Source organism: Solanum dulcamara, chromosome 11, assembly GCF_947179165.1.
Source record: "Solanum dulcamara chromosome 11, daSolDulc1.2, whole genome shotgun sequence".
Classification (NCBI taxonomy): Eukaryota; Viridiplantae; Streptophyta; class Magnoliopsida; order Solanales; family Solanaceae; genus Solanum; species Solanum dulcamara.
In genome coordinates, this window is record NC_077247.1 from 43,335,868 (window position 1) to 43,351,963 (window position 16,096).

Consider the following 16,096-nt stretch of genomic DNA (forward strand, 5'->3'; position numbering starts at 1 on the left):
GATTATAGTATGACTTCATTGAAAAACATCTTGTATTCCTCTGATATTCTCTGCTCAATTTTGTGAAATGATAAGTTGAGGATATCAATGCTCCAAACATTTTTACCTGGTGATCAACTCTTCAACAAGTTGTTAGTAGGGAAACATGTCCTGCATGAAGCAAATAGTACTGTATCAACAAATTAAATGACTAATAGTTTGTTCCTCAATTATTATTGTTTTCAATATTCTGAACAACCTTTTTATGTGTCTAGAGAAAATTATCACCTATCAGCCTTCCATTGTGTGTCACTGACGCCTTAAGGTTTAAAAAGCTTAATGTTTAACTGCCTCGAAATTAAGTAATATGCTCTCTGGTCCAATGTGACTGCCTAAGTTGGCTTTAACGCTCAAGATTATGAATTCGACAATTACAATTTCTTAACTTATTGAGTCCTTTTTCAAGTCTAACTTAATTTTTTGATCATGATTATATCCTCTTCTTATGATTTCTGCAAGTGAGGTGCTGCTTACATACACTACACTACTACAGTCTTGGGAAGGTTTTTACTTTGGACCATTGAGACTTTTACAGGGTCATATACAGAGTGCGCGAAAATCAAGTTATGATCGAATTGGATTCTGCTAATTAGGAAGTTGTAAAAAGTCACACTGGGTATGTTATTGTGGTGTTGTAAATTGAAGGAACATATCCCACGACAGTTTGCTAAAATTTTGGTCATATTATAGTTTCACTATAATAGTTAATATTGACCATAAACAGTATCTTCTAGTAACTCTCGTTTTTTAACAATGCAGAAATACATCCATTGGGTATGATATTGCTTTGGCAACAAAAGGAGACTTGTCATAAATGAAAAAAAAACTCTATTAGAGAGTTACAAGAGAAGTAAAAAATAACTCCTTATGACTCAATGCTAGCAAGAAGTGTGATAATTTCTGCAATTGAAGTGTGCAAATCATCTAAGTGCCCCTACAAGAAAAAAAGTAACCCACAGTTGAAAATCCTAAATGACAGAAAAAAAGCACGAACCGTGTATACACACTCACACATAGACTCGAAACAATGAAACACACATTAGCTAGGAGTAGTATAGAACTGTGAAAAGGGCAGTGCACTAAGTATGTGCGGGAACAAAGGAAGGGCCAAACTATAATTGTCTATTGTACAATCTTATTTTATATTTTTGCAAGATATTGTTTCTACGGCCTTGAAAACTCTCGGAAAAAAGATCATTTGATTAGTAAAAGAGGTTTGCAGTCATGTAAGTTTGAAGTAAGATACTGGCATTTTCACTTGCTAAACAAATACTACATCACATTGTAATAAAACCATACGTTTGTCCTTTTTCTTGGTGATATTTCCTCCCAAAAGAAATCTGAAAACTACCAGTGCGCTCTATCAGTCTTTCAAGGCCCAAGTAACTTAATTTTCTCCCATGAAATATTTGGATTAATGGATTAGTTCGGTTCAAAACTTGAGATAATGGGTGTAAACCGAAAAAGAATTTGGACAATACTTGATTGAAGTTGCAGTTAAATCTTCTTAAATATTTTTTCACCATTTTAAAGTTGTCAAATTAACATTTTAACATACTTTTGTTTGTGATAATATTTGTAAATACTGAATTGTTACTTCTGATTTTTTTGATTTCACACGTGTTCGATGTCCCCATTAAAACTCCGACTAAATACAATGGAGGTGAAGACTCAAACCTGAAATCTTACTTAAGGATCAATAAGTCTCACTATTAGCCATGTTGGTAACTGAATTGTTACTTGCTATCACACTCTGGGGCTTACAAAATTTTAATCATATAGCTTAAACTAAACATTGTTGTAAAAAACAGTGTTACACCTCTTCCCTTCCACTCTTTCAAATCAAAGAGTGAGAATTTGGAGAGGATATAGCAGAAAAAATGGAGAAAGGAAAACAGTAAACCTCAAAGGAGGAGACTCAAGTCGTAAATGTTTTTTCAAAGGAAAAATATCTGTTCAATCTACAGGAGGAGTATCTCAGTCGCTGCTCTACTCTCCCCAAAACCCAATTCCCATTTCATCCAAGACTCAATTTTTCACTCTTTTCACTACACGGAAGAGGTTTTAGCATCGAAACTAGCTCCAATTTTGCAATCTTGCACAAATTGTAGAGAAAATCTTGCTTCTGTTCTTCGTAAAGGGCAGCAGGTTCATGCCCAAGTAACTGTTAATGGAATCGACAACTTGGGTATTCTGGGTACAAGAATCTTGGGGATGTATGTCTTGTGTAACAGGTTTATCGATGCCAAGAAATTGTTTTTTCAGCTTCAGTTGTGTTATGCTTCCCCTTGGAATTGGATGATTAGAGGGTATACAATAATGGGTCGTTTTGATCTTGCTATATTGTTGTTCTTTAAGATGTTGGTTTTTGGTACTTGCCCTGATAAATACACTTTTCCTTATGTGATTAAGGCTTGTGCTGGTCTAAATGCTGTGAATTTAGGTAAATGGCTACATGGGGTGGTACAAACTTTAGGTTTTGAGGATGATGTGTTTGTGGGTAGTGCTTTTATTAAGTTCTATGCTGAGAATGGTTGTTTAGATGATGCTCGTCTTTTGTTCGATAAAATGTCTCAAAGGGATAGCGTTTTGTGGAATGTGATGCTTAATGGCTATGCTAAAGATGAACAGTCAATGAATGATGTGGTTGGGTTATTTATGGAAATGAGGAAAAGTGAAACTAAGCCTAATTCAGTAACATATGCTTGTGTTCTTTCTGTTTGTGCCTCGGAAACAATGGTTAAATTTGGTTGTCAGGTACATGGGCTTGTTGCGCAGTGTGGGTTGGAAATGGATTCTCCAGTAGCCAATACATTGATCGCGATGTATGCGAAATTCTGTTCCTTGTTTGATGCACGCAAGATCTTTGATTTAGTGCCACAAGCAGATCGTGTGACTTGGAATGGGATGATTGGAGGGTATGTACAGAACGGGTATATGGATGAGGCCCTGGATTTATTTCGTGAAATGGTAGCTAGCAATGTCAAACCAGACTCTATCACCTTTGCCAGTTTGCTCCCCTCTGTTTCTATGTCAGAAGATTTGTACCAGGGGAAGGCAATTCATGGTTATGTCGTGAGACATGATGTATCTATTGATGTTTTCTTAAAGAATGCCATTATTGATATGTACTTCAAGTGCAGGAATGTTGCAGCAGCACGCAACATATTTAACTGCAGCACTGCGGTGGATGTTGTTATTTGCACTGCTATGATTTCAGGATTTATTCTTAATGCCATGAGTTCTGATGCCCTAGATGTTTTCCGATGGTTACTTAGTAAGAAGATGAGGCCCAATCCTGTTACTCTAGCAAGTACCCTACCAGCTTGTTCTGGTTTGGCTGCTTTGAGATTAGGTAAGGAACTGCATGGTGTCATTGTTAAGCGCAGCTTTCAAGGAATACTTTATGTGGGAAGTGCGGTGATGGACATGTATGCAAAGTGTGGAAGATTGGACCTTGCTCAAAAAGTGTTCAGAAGGATGTCTGAAAGAGATGTTGTTTGTTGGAATTCAATGATCACGAGCTGTTGCCAGAATGCTGAACCGGAATTGGCCATTGACTTCTTCCAGCATATGGGTGCAGATGGAGCCAAATATGATTGTGTCAGCATATCCAGTGCTCTTTCTGCTTGTGCAAATTTGCCAGCTCTCCATTATGGGAAAGAGATCCATGGCTTCATTACGAAAAGTGCATTAAGCTCTGATCTTTTTGTGGAAAGTGCGTTAATAGATATGTATGCTAAATGTGGGAACTTGGAGATAGCTTGGCGCGTTTTTGACTTGATGGCGCACAAGAATGAAGTATCATGGAACAGTATTATTGCAGCTTATGGAAATCATGGTCGACTTAAGGACTGTCTGAATTTGTTTCATGGAATGAGAAATGATGGATTCCAGCCTGACCATGTCACTTTTCTTGCGATCATATCTGCTTGTGGCCATTCTGGTCGAGTTGAAGAGGGAAAACACTACTTCAATTGCATGACTAAAGAATATGGGATTACACCCCGAACAGAGCATTATGCATGCATGGTTGACTTGTTTGGTAGAGCTGGTCTTGTGGAAGAAGCATTTGGCATGATTAAGAACATGCCATTTGCTCCAGATGCAGGCATTTGGGGGACATTACTTGGGGCTTGTCGTTTACATGGCAATACTGAGCTTTCTGCAATTGCTTCTGAGCATCTTCTGAGCTTGGACCCTCAAAATTCCGGCTACTATATGTTACAATCAAATCTACATGCTAACGCCGGTAAATGGGATATGGTTTCTAAAATTCGTCATATGATGAAGGAAAGAGGAGTGCAGAAAGTACCTGGTTACAGCTGGACTGAAGTTAACAATATCACTCATATTTTTGTTGCTGCGGATGCGAGTCACCCACAATCAGCTCAGATATATCTTTTATTAGATAATCTTCTAATGGAGCTGCAAAATGAGGGTTATGTTCCTCAAATGAATCTTCAAATACAACAGTCATTATCCCTAGAACACTGTTGATTCTGATTATATTCACTATTAACCAACCACAAGCTTAGCTAAGGACACTGTATCCACACTTCAGGTAGCATAGGCATTTCATCTTTGTGTTGCAGCATTGATTCATTTATATTTGACCTCACTTGAAAAGAAAATAATGATCTAAACAGAGAAATGTGCATTTGTACCAAAATAAAGCTCTGAATTCTGATCTCCAGTGTAGTTCAGGAGTTTACTGTGGCTTCTATCTCAGGATTCCAGTAATAGTAGCGAGAAATGTGGACTCAAATCGAGCACCAACTCCAGATATCAAATGGATCACAGCATCTTTGAGCAGAAAATGGCTCCACCATGATAGCACCCGGGGTGTGGCCTAGTGTCACGATCCGACCTAGGGCCTAGTCGTAACACGGAGATCGGGGTGCGAGGGACCCCAACCATAAGTCATTTTAGCATTCATTGCATACATAAGGTAAAAAACAATATAAAGATAAGCGGAAGTAGTCATAAGTGGGGGTAAGGGACTTAGGGAAACCCAACTCTATAAACGCCCAAACCGGACTACACCAATACATCATCTAAACATGCCTCTAGTTTAACCTTCGACGGGGGCTTAGGACAAGCTCCTAACTCACCCTAGCAATAGAAAAAATGTCTAAGCAATAGAAACATGAAATAAAGTCTTGTCCTCGATAGAATGAGGACTCACCAACTCGTTGGAAATCTGAAGAAAACTCTAGCCACGAGTGGGGTAGTCGTGAGTGTCGTCCGTCCCTACATTATGAGACAATGTAGGCAAAATATGCGTTAGTACGTTTGAATGTACTAAGTATGTAAGGTATGCATGACAAGTAAGAGAACATAATCAATATGCCATAAGATGTATGATCAATCATAATGAGCATGAGTATAGCTTAAAAACAACTTTTAAACATAGGAAATTCTTGGTCAATGCATAGCATAAAACTTAAACTTTCAACCCATAACTTGATATCTTAAAGCTTAACTTGAACTAGTGTGGGATAAGACCTTTAACCGACAACTAAGACCATACGAGCTACTACATGGAATTCAATGACTCCTGCATTGAGACAGGCCGATGACTCCTGCATCGAAACAGGAGAGGCTACCTTGCCAGGGCATACTCCAAAGATAACTCAACTCAACTCAACTGGGATAAAGGCAATCTATGTGGGCAACGTAGTTTGGGACTTTAGGTTGCTACTACGATTCCCTTGGATAACCAACTACATTATCCGATCGAACCCCACCTAGAAGACTACTCGGTGCTTAGTCAATATTCCAACGGAAACTCGTAAAACATACTCATAACATAGTAGGAAAAGATAGTAACTGCCTATCAATCCATCTTTAAAATATTTAGGAATAGTTCATCTAACTTGGTGATTCATAAGAATCTATAACTTCGGTAAGAATTGTCCTTATCACCATCTCAAAACATCTAATGATCTTAACTCTGATCATTATCTCAAAACATCTAATAATCTTAACTCTGATCACTATCACAACTTTTTCTTCAAAAATCATAATCTCAACTATAACTCATTGAAAACTATCTTTATAAATTATTTAACTCATGATTAACTCATAAAAATCATCTTTAACTCATGATAATAGCTTGAAAATAACTCTTATACATGGGCATCTATAATTCAACTTGAAATCATGCAATTCATATTAAAACATGCATATAAAGATCATTGATAACATCTAAAAATAAAATCAACTCAGCCCAATGCAATTCATCCAAACTAGGGTTCATAATCAATTGTAAATTGAATGAAAAGGGCCCATTAATCAATTCCCACACACCTTGCTTGAATTTACTAATAATTGAAGAATAACCTTGAAGAAACCTGAAAACCCTAGCTTGGAGATTTGAGAGAAACCTTGAGAAACCTGGTGAGTTCTTGCCTTGGAAATTTTAAGAGCATGAATTGAATAGGAGGAGATTTTGAAGAAAGGAGTATTTATAGTCTTTTAACTTGGCTATAAAAGTGTCTAGTTCATGGAATTGAACTTTGAAAAATACACAATTGCCCTTCAATAATTCTGAAAAATTGACCCTGCGGACCCTATTATACGGGCAGTCTTGGCAACGACGAGTCGTCTAAACGACTCGTCTTGCAAGTCTAAGAAAAGGTTTGAAAATAGAGTCTTTGAAGTTTGGGAACAGGCAGGGTTTACGACCCGTCGTCAAGGAAACGATCCATCTTTTGGGCTCGTCCTGCAGGTCCCAAAAACCTGCAAAATTCAAGTCTCTGAAGTTTTATGAATTTTGGAAACAGGCAGGGTTTACGACCCGTCGTCAAGGAAATGATCCGTCTTTTGGGCTCGTCCTGCAGGTCCCAAAAACCTGCAAAATTCAAGGTTCTGAAGTTTTATGACGGGTGGTCTTTACGACCCTTCCTTACTTCTACGAGTCGTCCTGTCAAGTCGTTATCTTGGGCAATGGAAAATTTTGAACAACGCCTCTGAACTCTGGTTGATGAGGGGTTTCTACGACTCATCTTCTAAAGGACGACTCGTCCTGGAAGGTCGTAGAACTTCTACTGAGGGAAAGTTCAACTTTTGTTTGAAGTGTCACTCTACGACCCAACCTTGCGAGTCGTAGAGGGACTCGTTCATATGGATGGATTCGAAAATTTGACACTTTTCTCCTTGGTTCCAACTTTTTGACTTACGGGATCTTACACCTAGTGGTCAATGAGGTGGATTGAAAATCAATGGGGTTTCAAGTTTAAATTTCAATAGAGACAAATATCTAGTATTGATGAAAAGAGTTATCTGGTACTTATTGCTGGTTTAAAGTGGCAGGTAACTCGTGGAATTAGTCAAGATACGCACAAATTGGCTCGAATAACATAATTATCACTCAAAAAAAAGGCTCCACTATGAGCAGTTCAAAAGTAGTATGCTTTATTATGAAAGGAAAGTTATATCAATAAAAATATGGGAAAAGCACACTTATACCCAAAAAATTAAAATATTTAGAGCAAGTTTGAATTGGCTTATAAGCTGTTTTTAGCTTTTTTGAGTGTTTGTCTAGCCAACTTAAAGTCATTTGGTGCTTAAAATAAGCCAAAAAAAATAATTGGATCTGTTTGACTTAACTTATCTAAAGTAGCTTATAAACTGAAAATATCTTATAAGGCACTTACACTTAAATGTTCCATTGCTTTCATACCCCATTTTTATTTTAAAATGGCGTACATCTATTTTTAGTTTGCATGCTAACATCACCGTTCACCCTATTCTCTCTCTCTGATACCATCACAATAAATTATAGTATATGAATATACTCTGATGGTATCACGGAGTAACTGAGCAGTGTCTTCATTGAAGGATTGCTTCTTCCTCCTTGATACTATCAAAGTATAATATACTTTGGTGATATCAAAGAATAACTGAACAGTGTTTTCATTGAGATTTGATTCAATTCTTCTATGAGATTACTCGATCATTCATGATATCATTACAGTATATCTACATATTGTCATGGTATCATTGATGTATATTTCAATTCTTAAATATTTTAATTAAAAACACTTTTAAAATGAGTCATTATTTAGATACAATTTTTTTAAAAAAATTGCAAAAAGAGAAAAATTACAAAAATATATTTTCTACTAGTTTAGAATTTAATAAATAAGATTGTGATTTTAATAAATTTCTCTTAACTGTTTCTTATTTATTTCTTAAAAAAAGAGCCCAATCCTATATGATACCGATAGGGTATATTAACGAAGTATCACAGAGGATTAAACTCAGTTTTATATGATACCGATATGATATCAATATATACCGACAGAGTATCATATATGATTAATTCATAATAGTGATGTTGATGTCATGCTTACATCATACGAGAAATAAGAAGGAAGAAAGTGGGGTAAACTGATAAATAATTTGGACCGCTGGTCCACTAAGCTTACTTAGATTGGGATGGGTCCATTTTTAATAAATAATTTCACAATTAAATCTATTTTGTATAATGTTCCTTAGAAATATTTTTAATAAGATTTACCATGTAGATAGTAAGCTTCACCAACTGAATACATTAATGTGCTTTGTCTGCCAAAAATTATAAATTCTGCAACCAAACTAGTAGTCATGCATTAAATAAAAATGTCATTTTTATCCCTTTAGTTTCTTTAGACAATACTATTAGATATTAAAATATGCAATTCAAATTACTCCCTCTGTAATTTTACTTGTCGCGCGTGAAATTGTTTCACGAGGGTCAATTTGACTAATATCGAAGCTAACTTGATTAGACTAATTTAATATTTTAAATTTAAATTTAGATATTCGAAAAATAATATAATTTACAATCATTCTCATATTAATATATTAATGAGAAAAAACATCTTAAAATATTAGTTAAAATTCATGTAGTTCGACTCTCGAGAAGCGAATTTTGACATGTAAAAGTGAGCCGAGGGATTATTAACCGGAAATAAGTACACCATTGTCAATTTTTATCCCTTTAGTTTCCTTGAATAATGCTACTTAAGTGTTTGAAACTGAAACTAAGCTGTGAATCTATAGGTAAAAATTTAATTGAATGTTCAAAACTTCATGGTCGATTGACAAACATTTTTTGTATGCTAAAATTGAGAAAATAGTCAAATGCCCCTTCAATCTATTATCAAATTTTCAACTACATATTTATACTTCACGGAAGTCTTATAAAAGAAACAAAAGAAACTCAATTTCTTGTTCATCCTTTGCAAAAAGTTGATTTTTTTCTTTAACCCATTTGATGAATTTGTATTTTCAGCAATATTTTTTTTATTCAAATTCATCATTATAAGAAGATTCTTAATAAGATTTTTCAAAAAATTGATCCTTCTTTTTGCATTTTAGCTATTTTTAGAAGAATTTTTAATATTATTTTAATGGTGAAAAGATAGTGAAATGTGATTAAAAGAAGAAGAATGAGGAAGAAAGTAAACAAAAAATAAAAATAAACAGAAAATACACATGTTAAATATGGGTTGGTGCGTGTGTTTCACCGCACACAACAAATTTGTGTATTGCATTTTAGGGTGAAGTTAATTCCATTTTGAAATAGTTTAGAGGGTAATAAGACTTCCGTAAAGTATAGGTGTGTAGTTGAGAATCCGATAATAGATTAGGGGGAATATTTGGCTATTTTCTCTGCTAAAATTCAAAGATTATTGATAACAACATATCATAAGTACAGGAATATATATACATATATCTTACCTCTATCTTAGAAGTAGAGAGACTGCTTCTCATAAACAGTTGAGCCCTCAACTTGAGGAAAAACAGTTCAAAATAGTTTGGAAAAGAAAATAATTATGAGGATATCCTCGCTAGAAGACTTGTTATTTTGTTATGTGCATATATATTCATACTCGTATTGACTTTAATTTCTTTCCTATATACTCTGTATTGAACCTCCAAACAAACAAACAAAAAAACTAGTGGCAAACTAAAACCTATGCAATGATGGAATTTAAAGACCAAAATAAGAAAAACTGAACCCATTACACCAAGGAAAGGCTTCTTTACCACAAATTGAAAACACAAAAATAAGAATCTTAATCCAATTATTGTCCTTTTTTCTCTGCACCACATTTTTGGAATTGAATGAAAGGAAGTGCTTTTAGATTTAATGCAATCCAGAAGCTAGTAAAGGTTTTTCTAGCAGCAATTATTAACAAGAGGAAATATGGTATATAAATATACAAGACAAAACTTTTAAAGTGGTAGGATTCTTTTTTCCATTCTGGAATTTGCATGTCCCATCGCTAGCTATTTAGTGGAACCTTGTCATTGAGGTAACAAATAGAGTAGTAGTAATAGGCAATGCCCAATCGATAATTTGTTAGTAAACTGTATTGTAAATATTAAAAACAGTAACAACAACTAAAGGTCATAAAACACAGAATCTGGAAAATTAATGCAAAAACAAAAATCGAGCCCACTGAATGCACAGTGTGTCCTTAAGGAAATTATTCCCCTCAAAGTACCCGAGGTTTTGGAATCTTTCCTCCCAGGATAGAACGATTTACTCACCAAAGTAGAGGTTTTGCAAATTTTGGTGACTGCGAACCACTTGAAGGTTGTATATCACACGATTTTAGGAAGTGCAGAAAGAAGAAGAAGAAGTATGTTATTTCAGAATTTTTCGTATAGAACATTCTGAGGATTAAGAGACATATATAGACTGTTTGCACCTTTTAAGAAAAGGCACCTGTTGGGAAAAGATTTGTCTGTTGAGAAAAGGTTTGCAACTTTTCGGACAAGGTTGCAACCTTTCAAAAATCTGTTGGAAAAACGGAGGGAAATAATTTTAAATTAATCCGGGAAAGAAACGGGTCGCGGGTCAGGATTTTCACTTAATTAATTAAATAAATAAATAATGTTAATTAATTAAAATTTAAAGGAAATTTGGTCCAAAAAGATTATCAATCAAATCCAAAGCCGAAGCTGAAGCCGAGCGAGCGACGACGACGGTGCGAGGGGAGACCCTCTTCTTGACCCTTTAGCAACATGAAAGAGTCCTTCTACTTTTAAGTAGGAGACTTTTCATTTTCATCACCTATGTGGGACCAAAGCTTATTTAATAAAGCAAGAGAGAACATATTATTTTCCTCTCCACTTCTTTTTCCCTCAATTTCCCATTCAAACTATCAATTAAACCCAACATAATTTTTATTAAGTTCCGCTCCTCATAATGGAGAATTTAATATAGTTTCATTTTAGTTTTAATTTTACAATTGAAAGATTATATGGTCCTAATAACGACTAGTAGTATATTTTAAAGTAACGAAAAAACAAAAGTTCAATTAAAATACTCATATGATTTAATCTGTCCTTAATTGGTAACTCGGTATAAGCAAATTACGATCAAAGTATACAGAAAATTACAGTATATATGAATCAAATCTTAGTGTTTGTTAAACACCTTCAAATATTCTTTTAACAAAATCCTGATTTCTTCTCTGTCTAGCTTCGATCCGCCACTGGTTGCTACCTTTTACCACAGCTACGGGTGTTAAAATGAGCGCAAATATAGATAACACATTCAATCCATTCAGAATTTTATGAGTTGAGCTCAAAATAATTTGAATTAGATCAATCTCAACCCATTTTAAAAAAATCATGAAACCCAATTTATTCTCCAATTTCAACCCATTTTAAAACTCTTTATTTACATTTAATGTAACGTATGTTCCCAATTCCCTATTGAACGTATGAATTACTATTTACTTTATATCTTCCAAGATTTACCTATCCATTTATAACTTTTTCTTTTTAATTTTGTTGAGATCAAATTCAAATTATGATTATAAAAAATAAATAATAATATGTCAAAACTATAAAGATTAAGCGGGTCAAATTATACATATTATCACCCAACCTGATTTTTAGCCTATTGGAGCCTCTAATTCATTTGAACAGATTACCCGACCTCATTTCTATTTCAATCCATTTTAATATTTTAATTTCAATTCTAACCATACCGCATAGCCTATGGTATCAAATTCCAGTGATTAAGAGAAATCGAACCCGAGCAAATTTTAAACAAGTTTCATTTCTACTAGAACAAGTGATTACTTTGTTAACAAAGGATTTTCAATAAATATTTACAATATATATAATTACTGGATCCTCCCCAAGAAGTTTGAATGCAAGCAGAAGATGATATATATACGTTGCAAAAACTGATTTATACTTATACTAATATCACATTTACATAATAATCGAACAAGCTAATTAATTCAAAATTCAAATAATTAAAGTAATTTAACTATATATGGCAGCTCCATCACCAACTTTTTCTTGCTCCTGAAAATGCTGCTGCTGCTGCTTAATATTCCTTCTTTTCTTCTTCTCATAAGCAATCCCTCTCGCTTTGGCTTGCGTGTCTCTCACTTCCCTCAAATACAACCTCACTGCTCGAGCACCAAACGGATTCGTCTCCGTCCGTCCTCCGTTCTCTTCAAATGCAGCGCGTAGCCTCCCAATTAGCGCGTCAAGGCTACCCCAAGCTTGTTTCAACGGACAATTGCACGGCGCCGGCGGATGAGGATCGCCGAAAAACGGACAACTACAGTTGTGAACTTTCGTTTTTCCGAATTGATCTAGGTACTTTAAGAATTCTAGAATGTTCGCTCCGCTGCACCTTGTTAGTATCAATGGTGGCTTGTGGTTTCTCAAGTACTGCCCGAATGTGTTCCAATCTCGCCGTTTTTGGAGCTCGTAACGGCTCACCGGCGGCGGCCGCACCGACGGAGGGGAGAAGTTTTCTGAGACGGAATTAATTGTACTGTACACGTCTAACATAGCTGTATTTGTTTTGTGGGGTGTATTTTTTGAAATTGTTTGAAGGTCTCTGCCTCACTATATATAGGATGTGAGAGAGTTCAATAGGTTACTTGTTGAGGCTCATGATTTCATTCATGTAATGATATAACCCACGTCTTTTTTTGTAAAATGACATAAAAGAGATATTTTTGGCAAGTTAGCCCAAGAGATTAATTTTAGAATAAGTTTATACATATTTAATTTCGATGAATTACGAAATAGATAATTTATCTCAAAATTTTAATATTCCTTTTATCTCATCTTGTAATAACTAATCAAATGACTGTTAAGGGATCGTTTTGTACAAACATTAATAATACATGGATTGATAATCTAGATATTATTTTTTATTAAGTATTTGGTTCATTATTTTTCATCTAATCTTGTGTTTGGTTTAAAACTCTAAAAAAATCTTTTTCTCAATTATATCCTTAAATTATTATAGAATTTTCTATTTGATGTAATTGGGTAAAGGTAGATAATTACTGAAAAATATTATTATTTTGTGGCTTTCTAACTAACTAGGAGAAGAATAATTTTGTTGTCATATTTCTTATTTTCTCACTTGAATTATTTGAGGTAAATAATTGTCATCTTAATAAATTGATCACTCACAAAATATCAATTTTCAATTTAATAAAGATAGATCATCTGTTTTAAAATTGAAAAAACGGTAAACAATAGTAAAATCAAAAAAACCATTTACGTTAAAAATTGCAAGTTGTAGTTTTAATATGGAGTTAACATCTTAAAAAAATCACTCAACTTTGAGAATTTATCTAGTAAAGTCATTAAACTTTATTTTGTATCAATAAAATCACTCAATCAAACATTTGTATCAACAAAATCACTCAACTAAATTAATTACATTTGACATGTCAAAATATTTTTTTTAATATTATGTAAATATGAACCCTCAAATAAATAAAAATTGTCACTTAATTTATTTAAATAAATTTAATAGTACAAAACTACAAATATAAAACATAAAATCAAGAAAATGATTAAAAGAATTTGAGGGGTATTTTTAGTTCTACATATTTAATTCACTGGTATTAAATTCTATGTATTACTAATAACCCCAAATAAAAAATATTAATTATACACCCTATAATATTAATGTAGGGTGTATAACTAATACATGTACTTGTTATATCTAGGCTAAAAATTTCTATCAAACATAATATTAAATAATATCATATATAATACATGAACCATTAATCCTAATACATCATATCAAACGATTTTTTAGTTCTTTGTTTCTTTTTATTTACTCCACAAGTATGATTTGAAGGATCAAAAGTAACTAACGTTTATGCGAATGCGGATATAGAATTTATAAATAAAACTTTGCTTGGTTTCTAGCATACCTAGTTATGATGGTGTTATAATGTGACAGTAGTATTTGTTTCATCGAATACATAATTATTAGGTAACTAATTTTTAAAATTTTAAGAATTTGTTTGAATTGGCTTTTAATTTTTTACTTGTAAATTAAAAGTTATAAATTAGTGTTTTTAACTTTAATTTTTATTTATTTTTATAATTTTAGTTTAAAATTAAATGTTTAAAAATATTTTTTCAATTTATTCAAACACTCCAAAAGTACTTGAAAAATTACTTTGAATTAAAAACACTTTAAATAAATCAAATTGAATGATTTGAATGATAAAATTACAAAAAAAAGTAGGGTACGGATAGAGCTACTCAGAAAATATAAGATAAAAGATGAAATATAATTATTAAATAATAAATAAAGATAAAATGAGAAGAAAGTAATAAGGTAACGATGCAATTACATCAAATCGATCGTTAAATAAAATGGCTCTTTTGATCGTTATCTAATGATGAATTTAAACGATACAATACAATATAATTTAAGTAATTATCAAAATAAATATTATATTTAGATTATTAATACAATACAATAAAACGGGCAACAATCATTTAAATAAGGGGTAAGGATTATATTTAGATATTATGCTTAAAATCAAAGTAGAAATAGTGAAGAGAGAGTTGCTAGACCATTTATAGAGGGAAAGTAATGGCGCAGAAAGAAGGAGCAAAAGAAGATAATGGGGGGAGGGGCCAAAGAGTGAATATCACTTCAACTAGTCTTGTCAAATGTAACTTCAATTCTTGTCTTATCAATTTCATCCTTTTCCTCCCTTCATTTTATCCGTGTGACAGTGGGTTAACTTGTTTTGACCAATGGAATGTTTCGTGTGGCCGGTAACATTTTTTTTCCCTCTCTTTTGCTTTTTTATTTTTATTTTGAGGTACCATTAGAGCAAATGACAAAAAATGATCCCTTATGTTTGGATGTAGATCTAACAACAATAATAATTATTCCCTCCGTTTAAAAAAAAATAATCATTTTTTTTAGATTGTTTTGAAAAAATGATTCATTTTTTTTATAACACTTTTTTACCTTGCATGTTTCAGACCACAAAATTAAAAGATATTTTGTATATAATTTTAATTTAGGATTACAAGATTGAAAAATCTTCTTTATTTTTTTTAAAATTCTATTTCAAATCAAATCAGGTCATTCTTTTTTAAACAGAGAAAATGTTAAGTTTAAACCTACAAAGTAGAATTAGGAAAAAGTGGAGTGTAGATTTTTTTTGATAGGTGTTTAGCTTAAGGAAAAAAATATTCAAAGCAGTATGAAAAAAGAAATAATTGAAGTGAAAAAATGGTGGCAAAATACTATAGACATCATAACAAATCATTCTCAACAGTATTTATAACAAAACAACACGATAAACGAAGCACAAGAAATAACAATTAGTAACTGAATTCAAAGAGCAAAAAACTACAAAAGTAATACTACAACTAGTAGTATGGAAGCATAAGGGAGACAACACTCAACTATCTAACTAATATTATATTCTATTTCGTGTCATTTATAACATTCTATCTAAGACCATGTTTTCTAGAAGCTGAAGTTGACATGTTCTTCCCCGATAGTTCTTAGGCCTACCTCTAATTCCTATGAAATCATTTATAGTCAACTTTTCACACTCTACACTAGGTATATGCGCATCTCCTTTTTATATGCATGAAACATCTCAACTTTATTTTTCACATTTTGTCCTTTTGATGGCATCTTCTTATCACGTGCGAACCTTTATTTTATCCATCTTGCACCAATATGGCGTGTGATATCATCATTATTCTCCTCATTTTATTGGATAATAAATTCAAAATA

The 16,096-nt window shown here is 33.1% G+C and overlaps 2 protein-coding genes across 2 annotated transcripts; one reads left to right on the forward strand and one right to left on the reverse strand.

Annotated features, from left to right (window-relative positions):
• Positions 1-1,775: 1,775 nt before the first annotated feature.
• LOC129874912 (pentatricopeptide repeat-containing protein At4g21300) lies at positions 1,776-4,729 on the forward strand. The gene has a single exon (XM_055950299.1). The coding sequence runs from the start codon at positions 1,969-1,971 to the stop codon at positions 4,537-4,539; it is 2,571 nt and encodes an 856-aa protein (XP_055806274.1). The 5' UTR covers positions 1,776-1,968; the 3' UTR covers positions 4,540-4,729.
• A 7,458-nt stretch (positions 4,730-12,187) lies between these two features.
• On the reverse strand, positions 12,188-12,973 carry LOC129873726 (protein LIGHT-DEPENDENT SHORT HYPOCOTYLS 4-like). Its single transcript, XM_055948890.1, has one exon. It carries the CDS (start codon positions 12,859-12,861, stop codon positions 12,322-12,324), a length of 540 nt encoding a protein of 179 aa, XP_055804865.1. The 5' UTR covers positions 12,862-12,973; the 3' UTR covers positions 12,188-12,321.
• Positions 12,974-16,096: the final 3,123 nt, after the last annotated feature.

Bases quoted from the DNA above. Each gene is read 5' to 3' on its own strand.
- LOC129874912 (XM_055950299.1), top strand. From the start codon at position 1,969: ATGTTTTTTCAAAGGAAAAATATCTGTTCAATCTACAGGAGGAGTATC.
- LOC129873726 (XM_055948890.1), bottom strand. From the start codon at position 12,861: ATGTTAGACGTGTACAGTACAATTAATTCCGTCTCAGAAAACTTCTCC.